The sequence below is a fragment of the Papilio machaon genome, chromosome 12 (assembly GCF_912999745.1).
Source record: "Papilio machaon chromosome 12, ilPapMach1.1, whole genome shotgun sequence".
NCBI classification, from domain to species: Eukaryota; Metazoa; Arthropoda; class Insecta; order Lepidoptera; family Papilionidae; genus Papilio; species Papilio machaon.
In genome coordinates this window covers 5,303,412-5,322,974 of record NC_059997.1, presented here as the reverse complement: position 1 = coordinate 5,322,974, position 19,563 = coordinate 5,303,412, and the positions used below count along the sequence as shown (strand labels likewise).

General features: G+C 34.6%; 2 protein-coding genes across 2 annotated transcripts in view; one reads left to right on the top strand and one right to left on the bottom strand.

The window, feature by feature from the left end:
* Positions 1-2,823: 2,823 nt before the first annotated feature.
* On the bottom strand, positions 2,824-13,819 carry LOC106719090 (helicase sen1). Its single transcript, XM_045680134.1, has 16 exons — positions 13,415-13,819; positions 12,063-13,194; positions 11,022-11,925; positions 10,520-10,680; positions 10,270-10,404; positions 9,956-10,194; positions 9,697-9,805; positions 9,161-9,322; positions 8,628-8,764; positions 7,809-7,928; positions 7,182-7,321; positions 5,958-6,102; positions 5,312-5,552; positions 4,422-4,581; positions 3,826-4,009; positions 2,824-3,035 (listed from the first exon to the last, which is right to left on the bottom strand). Exons 1-16 carry the CDS (start codon positions 13,598-13,600, stop codon positions 2,889-2,891), a joined length of 4,302 nt encoding a protein of 1,433 aa, XP_045536090.1. The 5' UTR covers positions 13,601-13,819; the 3' UTR covers positions 2,824-2,888.
* Positions 13,820-16,076: 2,257 nt separating this feature from the next.
* The window catches only part of LOC106719194 (potassium voltage-gated channel protein Shab), a 46,309-nt gene continuing 42,822 nt past the window's right edge, over positions 16,077-19,563 (top strand). Inside the window, exon 1 of the mRNA XM_014513464.2 lies at positions 16,077-16,363. The gene's annotated coding sequence lies outside the window, so the exon portion shown is untranslated. The remainder of the gene's footprint in view (positions 16,364-19,563) is intronic.

Here is a 19,563-nt window from a genome sequence, read left to right as displayed (position 1 = left end):
ATTTTTACCTCAATAGCTCGAGACTCCAGTCTTACATCCATGTAAATGTCATAAAAATGTTCTAGTTTTAAGACATTGATTTCTCTTTACAAAGGAATTAATACGTTTTTGTGATGAATTTGTAAGTCACGAATGTTCATAAGCAAGCAATCTTACTACTTACGTTGTGTTTTATTTCGTCTAGTCCTTCACCCTTTTACAGATTGTCATCATTTTTATTCTCGTCAGGGAAAGAGAGAGAAAAATATGTTCTGTCTCATCTATATATATATAAAAGAAAGTTGTGTTAGTTACACTATTTATAACTCAAGATCGGTCGAACTGATTTAACTGAAAATTGATGGGAAGGTAGCTTAGAACTAGGAGACGGACATAGGAACTTTTTTATCTTGTGTGCATTTATTTTACTCCGCGCGGACGGAGTCGCGGATAAAAGCTTGTGTTTTATAAGTCGAAACTCAATGTTACATGTAACTTCGTCTCGTAGATTCTTCAGGTTTATATTACTAATCTTATACCTACTAATATAAATGCTTAGTTTAGATCAGGGATTCCCAAAGGGGTCGATATCGAGCCCTTTGCTAAAGCATTGCTAATTCTCAAGCTGTCTTCTATTGACCTAAGTCAGAATTAATAATAATAATAAATATATAATCTATAATAATAGGCATATAAGAAAAGGGGGTCACTTGTTCAAAATAGTTTTTAGTATTAGTTTGGGGATCCCTGGTTTAGATGGATGGATGAAGTCAGATCTCTGGAATGGTTCAACAGATCTTGATGAATTTGGCACAGATGTAGAAAATAGTCTGGAAGAACACATAGGCCACTTATTTAGTTTTTAATTCCGCGCGGACGAAACCACAGGCGATAGCTAGTCTTACATAATTCAAAAGACGCCAATTGGACAAACAAAATACATCACTCAAAACGAACCTCAATCTAGATCTCTAATAAAAAATCATGTCAAAATTTCTCAATAACATAAAAAGACGTTGCATTTTATTATTTGTAATGCAACGTGTTATTACAGGACAATTGAAACAATATATTATATTAATAAAAATTTTAATCAACATATTGTACAAAAAACATATGTACTAAGCGCGTATGTTACTAGTACAAAATAGCAATGACAGAAAACATTATCTTTCTTTTATCAGAGGTACATTGTATTGTATTTTATGTTAAAATTTCATATCTCAATATCTTGTACAATATTCTAGGATGAATAAAGGTTAAAAGAGGTTATAACCTATTAGATGAAGTGTTTCATACAGGTTTGACATTTAATCGAGAGTTTTAGAAAAGTCATTTTGTATTGTAAATGACAACACTGAGGTAATTTATCTCAACAAAAAGCCACTGGATTCTTATTTTTTGCCTCACTTATACTCCGAATAGGTATCTATAGGTAATTCTATAACCGTAACCATAGTTGGTTACAGTAACAGAAGGTTATAACTGATAACGAAATGGAAAGACGCCGTTAACCCTCTTGATCGTTGGAAAACATACAAGTATTTTAATTATAAAGAGTTGTACGTAACTCAAATTCATATTAAATAATTAATTTTAACTGGATATTCAGAACCATATACACGGCTAGAAACTACTGCATGTTTTTAAATTGTAAAAATCTAACATTTTGTTCTATATCTAAATTAAAAATAATATAAACATTATAATCATTAATTTTCGTACTGAACATTAAATATGTACAAATACACGAGTAAAAAATTATATAGGCATAGGCAATAGAATTTAACTTTAAACCTAAAAATCTAGAATTAACTGTAAACAGGAAATCCTGGTTAGATATTGATGGATACATCCGTTTACTGCATTTTTATTCTACGTGCACAATAACATTAGATTCGTAAATACTCTTGTGAGCTAGTAAAATTTATATTACATGTCTTTTCTTGTTGTATAGCTCATTTCAAATATCTTGGCTGCTCAAGGTCTCCGGACGCATCCAACTATATCACAACACCTCTAGCGTTGTATTTTGCGCAGCGACTCGTGAAATTAAGAGCAGCTAGGATATTTGAAAACATTATTGCATTACTAAAACAACCTTATGACGTCATTGGACTCAGATCTCATGTTATTTTACAACAGTATAATTAAAAGTAAAATTATCGATAAACAACTTTGGGATTTGTTTTTCATATTCTTATACCTAGAATATTTAGTTTATTCACTTAGTTTCTTAAACGCTAAAATAGTATAGTAATATCCAAGCTTTGTGGCGGCTCTGTTAAGTTTCACTGACACGTGTCTCTGGTTTTCAAAGTGAACGAATGAGAAGAGCATATGTTTTTATACAATGTTTCAATAGCCGAAGTCCATATGCGAAGTTGAGGCTAGGCAAGGGGTTTCTTCCACCCTAGTTATCTATAACTAGACTATAATTTATGACCTGCAGATCAGCTCACGGGTCATGTGAAGCAGATCAGTGAAACAGCTCGCAGCTCAGTTCAATTTGTACCTACATAGATTTATTCAGCTGAGCTGAGCTGCCATTTTAGCTGTTCAAGTTTATATGAGCTGAACTTTTGAAACGGTTCAGAGCTGAATTACACAAGTCTATACTGTCGCATCGGTGGCTCAGGGGTTGAGCACTTGACATGCAATCAGCAGGTTCTGAGTTCGAATCCCATCTTGTACCGATGTGTTTTTTGATTTACATATGTACATTTATCCGACGTTCTTACGGTGAAGGAAAACATCTTGATGCTGCAAATATCTGAGAAGAAATTCAATGATATGTGTGAAGTCAACCCGCACTGGGCTGTGGTTAACTATGTCCTAGTCACCCCTAACTTGGGGTAGGCTCCGAGTTCCTCAATGGGGACGTGTAGTGAGCTGATGATGTAGAGCATTTATTGTTGTTTGAGGTGTGTAATGTGTGAGAGGAGATGTTCGTGTGACACGTGTACAGCTGCTTGTTGACACACGCGACTCGGCAGTGTCGTGTACAGCCTGCGTCGCTGCGCGTCCTCCACCAGAGTGCGCCACTGGTCGTTCCTCTACATACAAATATCGACAATTAACTAAGATATTAATATAGTATATCTATATTTATATAATAAAGAGGAAAGATTTGTTTATTTATATTGATTAAGAAACTAGCGAATTGATATATTTCATTTCATTGTTGATGAACAAGATCAGTGATTCTCAACCACTGTGCCGCGGCACTTTTGTGTGCCGCCAAATTTCAAAAGTGTGCCGCCAAATTTTGCAAATATATAATAATATTAATATTATTAAATTATATCATTTAAAAAGAAAAATATTTTTAACATAAATGTATATTTAAATCCTGTGCTGACTTGCTGCACATGCACACTGTAGTAGAAAAATAGTTGAAAAAAATTAGTCTAGAAATGTCATATAGATACAATAAATTTTATACAGTTGATAAACTATTTATGCATTGTGTTGTAGTAAGTAAATAATTTTTATCTTTTTCTTTGTGTGTCACCAAATTTTAAAATCGTTAAATATGTGCCGCAACAAAAAAAAAAGGTTGAGAATCACTGAACTTGATTATAGACATATTTATTAACAGATTTTTTTTAATGGTGAGCGATGGATCTCGATGAAATTTGGCATAAATGTAGAACATAGTCTGGAAGAACAAATAGGCTACTTAAGTTTTTTTAATTCCGCACGATTGAAGTTGAGGGCAAAAGCTATTGTTTTTATAAGTTCGTAAATTGTGGTAGGATTTGTTACAATATTGGACTTCAAATCTTCACTAGTCATAAGTACAATGTCATTCGTTATTATTGACGGTGTCATGAGATGTGTTACCATGATGGCATGTGTGTTGAGACAGACGAGGAGGGCATGTTTTGCGCGCGTCAGCATCACATTCATGCGGCCGGCGTCAGTGAGGAAGCCGAGGCCGCGGCTGCGCGCCAGAGACACCACCACCACATCGCGCTCCTGACCCTGGAAGCTGTCCACCGTGTTCACCTCCACCTGACTCTCGTTCCTGGACACACAAATTATAAAAATATACTAAATTATATAATAACATTAACTAATACTTTCTTTTTTACTGTTAAAAAATTGTATATCTAAAATTATTTAAAATGGCTACACTCTCTTTTTGATGTGAAACATCTATAGGCTCACTTGTAAACCGAATTGTTGGCGAAGCGACGTTTGACGTGGCGACGGGTCGCCACGCTGTACTAAGGTACACATATAAATTTTAATAATATAATCTTTTATGCATATTACTTGTACGCACACGATGTTTCACATCTGCCAGGCGTCCCATGAAGGCTCACATTTTTTTTCAAGATTTTTAAAACAGTCCAAGAAAAGGGGCAAAAGAATCAACAAAGATAATTAGAAACAGACTTTAATGGGTTTCAGAAGTAGTGAACAACTCTACTTACGGTCCCTGTAGCGCGGTGATGTAGTTCCTGATGACGTCTCTCTGCGCGGAGTACGGTGTGATGATGGCGAGGCTGAGCGCGCGCGGGCGCAGCTCCGCCTGCAGCGCCACGCCCAGCCGCGACACGCCCCACGCCTCCATCTCGTTCACTCCCGACGGACCTGACATACACTCGCATCATCAAGAATCTCCAAGCTGCAATACCATGACCACATGACTCAAGTGGAAGCATGGGAAGTGGAAAAGACACAAAGGAAGGGGAAATATCTCCTATAATTCTTACTATTCTTACTAATATTATAAATGCGAAAGTAACTCTGTCTGTCTGTCTCGCTTTCACGCCAAAATCACTGAACCGATTTATATGAAATTTGGTACACAGATAGTCTACAGCCTGAGGAAGGACATAGGCTACATTTTAACGCGAAAAAGATGTTGTAAAGGGTTGAAAGTGGGGGTGAAAGTTTGTATGGAAGTATCGCCTACTATCGTTTACTGAACCGATTTATTTAGTACACAGATAGTCTAGAGCCTCAGAAAAAACGTAGGCTACTTTTTAACGCGAAAAAAAGGTTGTGATGGGTTGAAAGTGGGGGTGGTAATTTGTATGGAATTATCCTCATTTTAACAGTTAGAAGCTTGAAACTTCTTTCTAAGGCTGCTAATTTGAAAGTAATATAATTAGCCAAAAAAATGATCCCCGAGATAGTATTTCACGCGGACGAAGTCGTGGGCACAGCTAGTATCCCCTATAAGTGCGTCACCTCCTCCATATATTAAAGGTAGGCATCTGAAATTGCGATATCTGAGCAACAATCGTTTCTATTTCGACGAATCCAGGTGTCCGTTTACTCGTTTGCTACCTTATCATATAAATAAAAATTAACTGACCTTGTCCCTTATCCCCACTTGGTATATTAACAATGCAGTATGGTGGTATATTGAGGTCGACACGTGTGTTGGTCATCGTCTTAATTTTGCCACCGTAGAAGGCCCTGTTGGGGTAGTCAGCGATCTCCGGATGCATGCGGTACTGCTCGTTGAGGAGCACCACGGGGTTGTCTGACCAGTCCTCGGTACAGTTGGACAAACGAGAGAACAAACTCTCGCCCAAGCCGTGCTGTCGAGCGCGCTGTTAACAATGGAAAACGATTCTTTCGTAACAAACATTTAAAATGGTAACATTTGATAATTATCTATAGTATTATTTTCTCTGAAATTTGAATGACGTTACAGTTGTATAAAAATATGTTGGATGATCATATGTTTTTTTATATTACGAGTATAAGATGTAAACGTAGCAAGAAGCCAACTTCCGGGAATTGACATTGGTTCTAAGTTGTCAAAGTGTCATTTTTGGCAAACGTTTTGACTTCGTTGTAGTAGTTGAATATTAAGGAAAATTTTGGCGCCCTCAAGACAGGTTTTCTACTTTCCTGGTCAGGCTATTTCTGTGCAGCGAAAGTTTACAGTAGCGAAATTATTATCCATACATATTTACAATGCTTTGATAATTTTTCGGTGAGATATTCGTTACCTGTGAGCAGATGAATCCGGGCAGCTGCTGCGGGTCTCCAATGAGCGTTATACGCGTCACGTCGAGCGTCAGCGGGACCAACGTCTCCGGCTCTATGGCCTGGCCCGCCTCGTCCACTATACACAGCGCTATACGACCCTTTATACTACAAAAACACAACAAAACACTCTTAATACCCCACTCTCTAACGTTTAAAGTATGGTACATAATCATAAATCTGCTCTTATCCCTACGTAATTTTGCATTTCAATTACCCGTTATATCTGAATTTACTCCCTTCTTACGCATATACAATTTTAACAGATAGACGTCAGCAAAAACATCTTTGAATAAATAAGCAGACTCGACCGGTGAAATGTCACGACCACACAGAAGACAAGCATGAAGTGGTGCCGGAGGCCTAATTTTTCTCCTCCTTCCCTTCTCACCTTTTTCTTATAAGTAAAGTATGGGAAGGAGATGGGGATTTGACGAAGGAAGGGTCGCATAGAAAGGGGAAATATTCTCTCCCTGTGGGGTTCCTCCTCCGTTAATTAAAGGTGGGGTAACGCATTAATACTCCTAAAATTCCAAATCCCCATTTAAAACACATTGTTATCTCTCTTTTGTCAAAGATAATGACAGGGATGACAATGTTTTATACATAGATGTTGATCTCAGAAACCAATGGTAAGTTGACCTACATAAGACGTTGATAAAAAAGATTTCTATCAATAGAATCATTTTAAAAACCCGTTTTGTTAGCTCATGAATTTATCAGTCATAATAAATATCTCTAATAATAAAAAATATTCACAATAAAAATAAGATATGTCGTCGAAGCAAAATCTGCGTTAGCATGTTATTTGCAGTAGATGTATTGCTTCATACCTGTTTCGGAACAGTGTATTGTCAGCGGTGACCTTGTTCAATGACTCATTTGGTGTTATGAATACTTAGCGTTATAAATTACAATCGAACCAAATATTATTGTATTTATTGTCAATTACTTTTGGTGCAACATTAATCATGCGTTTTTGAGACCAAAATCCCAGTTTAAAAATTTTGTTATCTCTGACTTGTCAAAAATAAAGACAGTGATGACGAAAGGTTTAAAAGGAGATTTCGATCTTAGAAACCAACGATCATTTACGCAACTTTGTAAGTATAAATTGTATGAATGTTTAGTTTATAAAATATTTTTCGATTTTTGAATCACTGGAAGCTTCTCTCATCATCGGTTACCTTTTCATCTTGTGGCTTTGAGCGCTGGAGAGCGTGGTGAGGATGATGTCGGCGCCCTCAATGATGCGCTTCTCCACGTGCTGCAGATGGTCCGGTCGCCCTCCCCCTCCCCCACCCCCACTGCCCTTGTCACCGCACAACTGACAGTCAAGTAATCTTCAGTAAGCTTCTCAAAATCAGTCTTTAAGTGGTCACTAAGGCAGTTTCAGCAGTAGGTGTTATTGTTTTTATATTTAATTTTATGGAGGGTTGCCATCTAAACACTTATATAAAATTGCTATCTCTTTTTTTCCAAAGAGAAAAGAAGAAGAAAAGAGAGAAATCACAACACAAGTATTCTGCAAATTTTTCAACTGTGGAATTTCAGTTAGAAAATATATCTAAAGGATTGTAATATTGGTTTAAAATTGTTTCTAAATTCTCTTGCATGTGCAAATAAATTGCAAATATTGTTTTTTTTCATATATCTTGGAACTTCATACGAGTTGCTGCGCAGAACACTAAGTGTAACCGCGGAAAGGGAAACAGGGGGCATCGAGCCGCGGAAAATATTGATACGGTCTATACATTAGCTAAATACTGCGATACATTATTATTGTAAAAAAAAGTACATGTATTAATAATTACCAGTGCTTTTCTGCTGTTGAGGTTCGCGATGCGCGTCTCACAGTAGGCGACACGAGATGGATCAGATTGCTCTACTAATTGAGACCGCAACATGTTGATCTTAGCTTCTATGTGCGATATCTAAAAATTATATTTTCCTTCAAAAAAATACATACTATTTGACTTATTTTTATTATGTGTCAATTCAAATACAAAACAAAATATTATTGTAGACATTAAATTATCTTACTAATATTATAAATGCGAATTTTTGGATAGATGGATGGATTTTTGTTTAAGGTATCTTCAGAACAGCTGAATGGATCTTGATGAAATTTGTCACAGATGTAGAACATAGTCTGGAAGAACACATAAGCTACTTAACGAGTTTTTATTTTAATTTTATTTCAATTACTAGGATTTCACACTTGGTCAAAGTTGTTATGTACAGTGCTATCCAAAGTTTATGACGGCTGTGAATTTGCGTAGAACACATTGGGGAGAAAACTGTCACTGTACTCTAATTATGTAGTCATAGGAATGACTTAAGTCAAATTTCACAGAAATAATTCAAAAATAAATAATTTTTTAACGATAAATTATTTGTAAAAAAATGACTTTTTCCTCATCGAAACGCATTTCGTTTTTTACTGTCAATAAAGAATGACGTAAAAACGTACGGATTTCTTTGACAGATGTCAGCCAAATCTAGCGCTAGCTCCATCTACTTAGAGCTTTCAGTCGTTCTTTCCCATCGAAGCATGATTCTAGAGAATGAGGTGGCGGGGCTAATGCGTACGCGCAGATATGATAACAACGAGAGACGTAAAGTTTGAATACCTCTTCAGCGACGCCGGGGTTGTTGGGCTTCTCCCTCATGAGGGCGTCACGCTGCGCCAGCTGCTGCGAGCTGACGTCACGCGCACGAGGGTGCATGGATTCCGCCCTCCCCACGCGCACCATGCGGAACCTCTCCTCTGATAAATACACAGAAATTTGCAGAGTTTGATTAATGTCGCAACAATACAGAGGGCGCCGTCTAAAAATTTATTTATCTGATCAAATTTGTAAATCTTAGATATTACCGATAAATCTCATAATTGACCGAAGTTCGTGCTTTTACAGTAACATAGTTATGACAAACGAATTAATATACACAAAATTTATTTATTTATTATCAAATATTAGTAGTTAGCCTTGAAAAAGCTTGTTATGAATCACTACAATAGTGTAATAATGATTGAACCTACAACCGCTAGGTCGGTAGACCGCACCTTTAAACAATAGGCTATTAATGCTTCGAAAGTATAAAATATTTATTTTATAAGGCAAAAAATAACTATGATTACAATGTAGGTAAATGTGTTACTAACCTTTAGGCATATCTTTTCTAATGTGTAACAATCTAAGGACCAATTCATCAACTGCAGCATTACTTGTGGCACAAATTAAAATCTTTCCTCTGTTCAATTCTTTTCTGCCGGACGCGTTATAGAAATATGTCATTACTATAGCGCAAATAACGCTCGTTTTTCCTAAAAAATGTAAAAAAATATACTTACTCGTAGAAATTATTACAATCGGTATTAAATTTTTGATTACTTCTTTTATTGCGAATAATAATAATTTTTTATTAATTTACTAATATTTTTTATAAGCGATATAACCTTGAAAAAGCTTGTTATAATATGGTTTACGACAGTAATCGAATGGCGGTATTCGAACCCACGCTTAACCATTAGGATGTTGGCGTTTTAAATACAGCAATGTGTTATACTTTACAGATATATTTTTGTAAATCTCTATCAACCATCTTTGGATATGTGAATGAAAATAATTTCTAACATTAATAACATCCATCCATTTATCAATCCATCCATCCGTCTAAATATTAGTAAGATGATTGTACCTGTGCCGGGCGGTCCCTGCACCATTTGTATGCCAGGCCGGTCACCGAGCGCCGCTCTTACAGACGAACAAACTGCTAACTTCTGACTAGCATTAAGGGTAACCATCCACTAAAATACATCAAAAAAATCAAATAAACAGCTTTTTGTAAAAATAAAAGGGATAAAATCTGAAAACTTAGCAAAGAAAATAGTACAAAAAAAATATTTTAATTTTAGTTAAAACATCAATAAAATATAGGTAATAAAAATAAAACATACTTGAGATTCCAATTCTTCAGGTTTCAGTTTATTTAAACTAATAAAATATTGTGGTCTCGGTCTCAGAATTGATTCGCTAAGTGGTGACCCGCCTAAATAATCCATAGCTTCAAAAAGCATTAATTCCTTATTTATATAAGCTAGATTTTTGCCAAACAATGTTTGGCCAACTCGTAATTGGCCCATCTTTTCCGAATACATGCCACACAAAGAAATTGCAAAGAAAGAGTTTACATTATCTAAAAATAAAAAAGAATTAATTAGTTAATAATATTTTCTAATATCCATTTTTTAAATTTCCGTTTTATACATACTTGGGGGTGAAGGTAGGCACCTTACATTATTAACAAAAAGCAATCTATTGCATTTTGCGGTGTCTATTCCAAATGATATCATTAGAATTTCTCCGACTCTTGGGACTAATTTCATTGCTTTAGTTGGTAGTGAAACTGAAAAAAAAAATAGCTTCCTTAATTTAAAACTTACTTAACTCTAAGGTGCATGTTGGGTTCGTCACTTTTAAAAATATTTATTAATAAAATTAGTAATAAAACGGAAGCTTACGATTAACACTCATGTTGTACATTTCATGAAATCTCTCTTGAGGTGGCACTAGAGGTAATGAATCTATTTGCATTTGTAATTCTGTTTTTTCTTTTTGCAATTTCTTATATCCTTGCGTTAGACATTCCCATATCTCCATAAGGAGAAGGTCACCAATTAATCTGAAAAAATACATATATTAGATACAATATATATATATATAGAAAAAATATATATATAGATATAACATAAAAAAAAATTGCCAAGCCCAAACTTGATTCAAAGATCATATTAATTACTTTGAATAGAACAGAGTTCCTTATTGAATCAATCTCCCACCAAAATATAAATTAGATTCTTAGATTGCTTTTACCAAAAAGCTTAATTTGAAGGAAATAGATTGAAAACTTAGATAAGCTAAAATGATGCGATATTTATTATTGGACGTTAACTTTTTAAAGAACTGAACTTATCAAGAATTTTTTTTAAAAAGAATATTAAAAAAAACAACAATCACACTCACTGCTTATACTGGTTATGGTCCGTGAATGAATGGAGTATGACCAAAGGTTGATTATGATCTAATATAGGTGGAGGATCATTATTGAACAGTTGCTCTTCCAGCCAGTTTGCATTCCAACGTAGAATCTTCATTAATTTCTGCTTTTCCAATGAAAATGCTGGCATATGTCGTACATCCAAAAGGGTTGATTTTATCAAACTGGTTCTCTTCATTTTATTGCCTGGTTCAATTTCATATACACGAACTTCTGGCCCTTTGTCACTAAAACTGACTTTTTTCTTAATCCTTTTATCTGATGTTTCAGAAGTCAACTTTGAGGACATAGGTAGTACTTTCGAAAATGGTTTACCACTTTTTGATTCACCACTCCCCTTTAATGGTTCTACATATTTAACAGATATTGGTTTATCAGAACCACAAGATTTATCAGTTAATTGAGGGGATTTTGATTTGTCTTTGATTTTGGAATCATGTTCTTTTTCTTTACTATTATATTTCTTGTTTTCAACCTTACTTTTAATGTGCGAATGTTCATGTTTCTTTGAATGTTTTGCACTTTCTTCTTTTTTAGGTTGATTTTCTTTCTTTGATTCTGTACTTTTACGGGTTGATTTATCGGTGTCTTTAATTTTATTCGTTTTCTTTGAAGTATCCCCAGTTAATTCAACGTTGTCAGTTAAAAATACACCTCTGTTAAATGTTGTTACTTTTGCAACAGCCAGAGGTATAGTTGTGGTATTAATTGAGGAGGCTGTAGTTGTTTTAATTTCTCCTTTTTCTTTTAAAGCAATTTCTTTAAGTTTTTGCTTCCTTTCTTCTTTTTGTGCATCACTTATTTGTTTTTTTACTTGGTGTTTTTTCCTAGAGTCTTGTTTTCGTGATCTGCTATGCTTAATTGTTTTACCTAAAATAAATTATTTTTCAGATATAGATGCTAAGTAGTATTCATAAAAAAAAACTCAAAAGTAAATTTGAGTTTTTGACTAACTTTGTGATTGGTTAAGGGATTTTTTCAAGTTAACAAGAGCATCATGTACTTACTTTTTTGACTAACATTTTCTTTTTTTGATACCACTGCTGCATGTGCAACCCTGTGAGCTGGTTCAATTAATTTAATTTTTTTTATTAATTCCTGATTATTCTGAGGCAATTTGTATGATGTAGACTGATTGGAGTTGCCTGTATATAAAATAGTACCATCTGTTTCATCTTTATTTTCACTAACCCCAGCTGCATTATTTACATTTAAAACATCAATATTTATTTTAGGTTTTAAGTTTATGTTATTGCTGTTGGCTTCAGTATTGTGTACTTTACTTTTTTCTGCAACTTTAGCAGTAAGTGATTCTTCATAGAAATTATCTTTATGAGTTTCAACAGAAGGAACATTTATCTTTTCATCTTCATCACCAATTTCTTCATCTAATTCATAATTATCTTCGTTTGAATCTAAAATCATAAAGTCATCAATTTGACTGTATGAATTATCATTTGGCTTTGTATCTCTATTTTGAACAATTTTTATAAATGGCTTTCCTGGTGAACTTTGGGACAGTCGTAGGAACCATTGCTCTGACTCACTGTCATCATCACTACTTATTTGAATAGGTTCATCATCACAACCTAAATACTCTTGTTTAACTTTGTAAGCTTCAAATTGTATTTCGTCATTTTCTGCACTTATATGGTTATCACTTATTTTAAGATTTTCATTAAGTGGCTCTAATTTTGTTTTTTTATTTGTGCTTACTTCATTTGTGCATATTTCTAAGTCACTATCTGATATACTGATGCAATCACTTTCTAAGTTAACAATATCGATAATTTTTTTAATCCCTGGTTGCTTAGCATTCGCTCCATTTAACTTTCTTTTTAAATCTTGTTTCGAGTTACCACTGGAAGTGGATTTTCCATCAATTTTTGTATTGTGTAACTTCTTTATAGAGCCTTCTACATCATCCTCAAGATCTAGTTCATTTTGGAATTGTATCCTGTTGTATATAGGTGTATGTGACTTTACTTTGACAAGTTTATATACATATTTTTCATTGTCAGGAATTAATGCTAATGGTGCTCCCGGAGTCCAACCTAATCCAATGATATCCAAATCAAATAAATCAAAAGGGGTGTCTGGACTGATTCTCTTCAATCCAACAAATACTCCATTAGAGCTCTAAAAGAAAATAATTCATATTTGAGTTACAAACTTTATCATTACGATGAATTATTTTATCAATCAAGCTTAGGAATAACAATGTATGGAAATATATTATTAACAACACAGTAGACAACATTATGATGGTAAGAAGGGGCATATATTTTTTTAAATGATAGTTAATTTAAAATTTTCATATAGTAAAATATTTTAAAAATGTAAAAATTATTCAACATACTTTTAAATCTGTGATGATGGCCTTATCACTCTGAAAATTAATGACACAGTGATTTCTGGATACCACTATGCTAGATAGAGTAACAGTGTTGGTCAAACCCCTGCCGATTTTAACTTCATCGCCTTCTAAAAACTCTAGTTCGTCTGTAGGTTCACAATTTTGTCTAATTAATTTCCACTTAGCCATATTTATAATTTTAAAGATACATAGCACTAAATATATCTTGTAATAAACGTCCACTGCCTTGACTACATGGTGTATGCCGATCACAAAAATTAAAATTAACAACAGTCTTTTAAAATATTAAATCTGAATCTTCTTTTAATTTTTGGTAAAAAACGAAAATATTGATTCGATTTCGGTTATATTTCAACCTCCGGCCGGTTCAGTAACTGACATTGACATATCGTTGCACCAACAAGAAAGAACTGATATAAAATTTATACACGTGCTGCCATCTGCCATGGTTGTCAACTGTAAACTGAGATATCAAAGAGTAACTATGACACGAAACGATTGTGATCTTCGTCTGTTTGAAATCAAACTAGGTAAATAATCTAAAAGAAAACTGTAAAATCATATTAATATTCTTTACTAAATTATTAATCGCCAACCAATATTCGGGTATCTGTCCCCAGTTGACTAAATGCCTGGCACTACTAAAAATTATGTTAATGAGGTTGAAGGTCGGTATTATAGCTATAGATAGACAACTCAACCTACGAGCGCGTTTTTTGTTTCTTTGTTTGTAGTTGTGTCGCGGAAACGAGTCGTTTTTGCATTACTTTATTAAGAAAAAAAAACACCTACACACCCAAACATAGGTTCATAAAAATAGGTATGGTAGAGTCCCGAAGAGAAACGTTTTATTTTATAATTTTTACTCATAATGACATGGAATATATCAGCTTTTCTTTCACGCATTAAGCGTATATAGCCCACGGGTTTTCAAATAAAGTAACTACTTAAGTTTATAATTTGGTCACGACAATATACCTAGCAATACGTAAGAAGGTTTTTTGTAAAGAAAAAAATATATTTATCAAACACACGTATTTTATAATAATATCGTTACACTACAATGTTCAATTGTGATAGGTCCGTCCAAGAATAAAGTTTGGAACGTATTTATTTTTAGTGTTGCATTGATCTAATTTATTATTAAACAATAGTTATTTTTGTCACACTGTAAGAATACCAAGTGGTTTCCACGCCGAGGAACTCCAGGCTACCCTAAATAAGGGGGGATTAGGCTTTAGTCAATTATGTTAGTGTTGATTGAATGACTTCACACGCATCTTTTAATTTGTTCACTGATATTATTTGCATGTTCACGATTGATGACGTCACCAGTAATTATTTAGATTCAATATTAAATATTTACGTTTAGAGAAATATTTTTAAGTTAAAAATAGTAAAGGACAGACGCACATGTGGCATCCCGCTAGGAGAAAGCGTGGGATGCAGTATTGGTTCGCAACATCTTGCACAACGGACAATGGGGTCCAGTAAAGGGATAGTGAAACCAAGGACGCGTCTGTGCTAAAACTAAGGGAAATGGCCTGCGGATTGCGGATGGCTGGCCGACCGGCGGCCAGGTCAATAGTTTCACAATAGAGACTCCAACGGTACCGTCTTAGGAAAGTTTCGTAGCATGTGAACCGATGACTGGTGTGTCATATTTGTCGTATAAAGTATAGCAAATAAGTAGCTAATAGCACGTTTTGGGACGCGAGTGAAAATTAGCGAAATATAAAGTTGAATGCTCCAAAGCGTGGCATATCGAACGACGGGGTCTACCTATGTACCCAGGAAAAGGGTTGTCACTCTGTAGCCCTAACGGTAACCTCGGGGACTTGTACCTTCGTGGACATAAGGTCCCGCGATTGACTCCACATTAGGGAAAGTGATTGTTCTGTAAAGTGCTCTTTCGTCACTCTACAAGCGCCATCCAAGTAAGATAAAAGGTCTTATTATTGTGAAACCTGCATCTCCAGTTTAAGGGCATTAACAAGAAATTATACAGTCCACAAACAGTGCTCTGATAGTGTACGGCGATACACGTACATGCACATCAAGGTGCTACCCAGGCCGAGTGCTGCGCGTAACAACCAGCGCTCGCTCCCTGAGGTACACAAACATCCAGGCTGAAGACACTAAGTGGTTTGCAATAGAGCACCCGCGTAAGCGGTAGGCGAGTCTGCTTCAACGATGTTTCCCTGTACCGTAAAAACTTCTCGCTTCTAATTTTTTTACCCTCAGTTTTGTTTATTTGTTTACAATTTAGTTCTTACTAAGTACTCAAAGGCAAAAAGATAACTCAATCTTTTGCTGTACCTCTGACACTGGTTTCAATTTTGCCGCTAAATAATTTGAAACGAATTCTCGTTTCTCATCAATGTTTCCAAGAACTGTAAGTCTTTTTATTCTCCCATTGATCTATGTTTCAAAATCTATTAAAATGTATACGCCTTACCATTTCGTATAAGCTAGACGATTAGTCGTTTTTCTGGTCTGTATACAAATGTTATACTTAGTCAATTATTATGTTAACTACGAGAGTCGATTAAAAGAAATAAGTGGTTGTTGTGGTGTTGCGCAGAGAAAGGTCTGGGCGGGCGGCTGGGCGGGGGCGGGCGGCAGCGGGCGCAAATAGCAGCGCAAAGCGTCGGGTGGCGAGCGGCGAGCACTACACAGCCGGCGTTAGTCCCCTTGCGCGCTCCGCACAATAACGCGTGTGTCACCACCAGTTCCTCGCAACAAACCGAGCTTCATCCGCCCGTGTCAGTGTCGCGCGAAATATTTAAATATCGCGAATGTTCTAGTGATTTGTAAAATAAGCTTCCAAGACCACGGCGGTGGTGGGCTGCCTGAAAAAAACACGTGACTTCTCCACGAAGAGCTGTTCGATTCCTCCTCTCATCCTCAGCGACAAGGTCAAACGGGGAGGTAAAATTCATTGACTTTCATTCATAAGTTAGTTCGTCTCGTTCCTTATATAGAATCAACATTGAATAAAGAAAATCATAAAAATTTTTCGTTAGTTCCTTGTTTTGGTAAAAAGTGATTTTTTTATACCTACAAGAAGATTTTGTTGAAATGTGAAAGGAATGGAGACTAGAATTAAGGATACGCCTTTGTATGTTTTTAATTAAAGTAAGTTTCCATCGATTTGTGTAAGTGCATGACATTTGGTGACCCATTTTCACAAGTACTGTACGAAAGCTCGACGTTTGGCAATAGGTGGGCACGTGCGACAAATTGGACCGTGGAAATGTTACTTAAGATATTTAAAGATTGCATGTAAACGCACAGCTTTCAATACAAAAATAATACAAAGCCAGCTGATTCCTGGGCTATCGGAATTTCACGAACATTAATTTGTACGTCGCCGTCTCTCAGCTACAGCCATATACATTGTTGTACTCGTGATAATCTACTTAACAAACAAAAGCTCGCTTGTTATTTTTAATATTTTTCAAAATAAAACGATAGGAAAATTATGTGCCAATTCTTTTCAAAACATGATAACGGACATGAAAACACGAATTCTGAAAACAAGTCTCTACATTATTTAATTACCTTCCTAACACAATATTAAATAGATAATATTATGAAGAGGATAGATTTGACTGTTTGTTTGCATTAATAGACTCCGAAATTACTGAACGGATTTGAAAAATTCCTTCACCGAAGGCTACCTCCGGGTGACATAGGATACGTTATTTAATACAGTGATGTGTATTAGTAGTATTATTTATTATTCATTTATTCTCTTATTATTTATATAATACATTTTATAAAAAAAAATTAACAAAATATATTATATAAAAAAATAGTATACCACCGGCTGCGGAATCCCATTACTCAAACAACCAGTGGTGAGGGCTACAGAGACAGGAACCTCCTAACTATACGCCCTTAATCCAACTGTTTAGCGAGAGCTTCTTAAGATGTTGGTCGAAGCTCTTTGCTATCAGTCCATTAGTAGTATTATTTATAAATCACAAATATAATTAGATATCAGTCTAAATTATCTTAGAGACCTGAAATTATGTTCTTTTTCTAAATTACCATATAGTAATTACATACGTATGTATATGCTCGATGCTTCCACAATCATTCGAATATTCTTTCATTTTTAGGAATTAAAACCAAAGGTCAAGTCATCATTTGGTTGAAGTTTTTTCTTTCTGGACATCTTTTTGTAAAATGGACTTTTTCAACAACATATTTCCCACATCCCTTTTCATTATTCGCACTTATTACGTCTTTAGAACTCTATAAAACTTTAAGCCTTTTACAAACTCTATAAAACTTCCCTGTTACTAATCCTGATATTATATAATTTTAAACATATTTATAGTTACAGGAAGGAATCTCCTATTTGGTATTTCTTATGATTTGGGATTTCTATTTTTTTAATATAATTAAGTATGTGTAAACTATAGGTTTCCTGTCTAAATATCTATCCAAACATATTTATTTTTTCAAAAGCGATGAGTGGGATGGTCTGTAAACCACGATACAAGGTACGATAGCAATTTTGCCTGGGCGTATGTCTTATTTATTTTCTTCAATTATAGGTGCTTGGCATATTGGTAGCATATAGAGTCAGTTGGATCATCAGGCAGTAGCCATGAGCACTGCCCTCTATCGACCAACAAATAGTGCTGAGCAAATAACACGGTTTCCGCTCCATTCATCGGCTGTCACTCCCCTTCTGTTTGCTTGTTTGTTTTGGAATTACGCACAACGACGCTAACTGGTTCTAGTAGTCGAATTGAGTGCAATTAAACAGTTATAGTTTAGATTAGTTACAATATAATAACACTATTTGTTAATTAAAAAACATAAAAGCCGACTGACTTTACATATGGGTAAAAAAGCTAGAACCGAAGTCCAATCTGAAGTTTTAAAACTTTGTAAAGATGCAATCACAGCCATAACTAAACCATAATTTGTTTAAAATTACATTAACTACTGAATAACATTTTACAAGGTTAGTCTTACAAATAACATAGATTATACTTTTATGTATTCGATAATAATTTGATTATATTTTCCATGGAACCAACACGACAGGTTTAGCTGTTCGTGTAGGCGTAAAATTTTTTTTAGTAAATAACTATGAGATTTTTGAGGTTATGTTATTTATTAAACCAAGGGCCCTGGCGTGTTGCCAGACCAATTAATCGACAGCAATTAAATGCTTTCATTAATTAATAATAAAGAATAAATCTATTATATTGTTCAGATTTAACACTAGGAAAATAGTAAATTGATTTTTATAAGTAACTTTCTTAAAAGGTTAGTTAAGCTAGTTAATTAATTCACAATTGGCTGTATAAAACTCTTAATTTAGCCATGCAAAGTATCAAATATTCAAAACACTTGATAGTTAATTAAAATCAAGTAATCTAGAAATTTAACACAGAAGTCGTTAATTCGTCACTTAAAGAACATATCAGTGTAGGTTTAGTATCAGAAATCTCCATTTAGGGACTGCTACTTTTTAGTTACTATTAAATGACTAAGCTACCGTTAATTGTGTGGACGTATCAAGTGTAGAGACGAAATACTTCTTGAAATTAAATGGTATCTGGAAAATATTTCACAATTTTAGGTGCATTGTTATGCTTTCTTTCACAAAGTAAGCAGCCTGATGACCCACTTAAAGTTAAGAGGTCCTCAACGCTTAGAACAAGCGACACAAAGCCGGTTGATTGCCCACTCTTTGGCGCTACAAATCGTATGCCAACTCAAATTGTATACCTTGATTAATGACTTAAAAGTTCATCCACATAGAAAAAAATGACTACTTATTTCGTACAAAATGAGAATAAGCATTAACATAATTTAAATCTTGAAACAACGCAATCTTAAATTAATGTTACTTTTAAAGAAACTAGGCTAAAGTGAATAGATGTATAGACTAACTAAATTTATTAGATTATTAAAAAAAGATTTAGATATTTAAAAGAAAACTTAGTAAATAGCCTATATGTTCTTCTAGACTATGTTCTACATCTGTTCATTCAAACTTTCGTATTTATAATATTAGTATGATAGTATGATTAATTTGAAGCATAAGTTGTTTAGCACGTGAGTAAACCGTTTTTCCTTTCTTTTATATTATAAGGTGGCAA

Bases quoted from the DNA above. Each gene is read 5' to 3' on its own strand.
- LOC106719090 (XM_045680134.1), bottom strand. From the start codon at position 13,600: ATGGCTAAGTGGAAATTAATTAGACAAAATTGTGAACCTACAGACGAA. The intron at 10,195-10,269 runs GTATGTATAAAA...TTTTATTTTTAG, and splicing joins GTGCCTACCTTCACCCCCAA to ATAATGTAAACTCTTTCTTT. The intron at 5,553-5,957 runs GTAACGAATATC...CATTGTTAACAG, and splicing joins CCGGATTCATCTGCTCACAG to CGCGCTCGACAGCACGGCTT.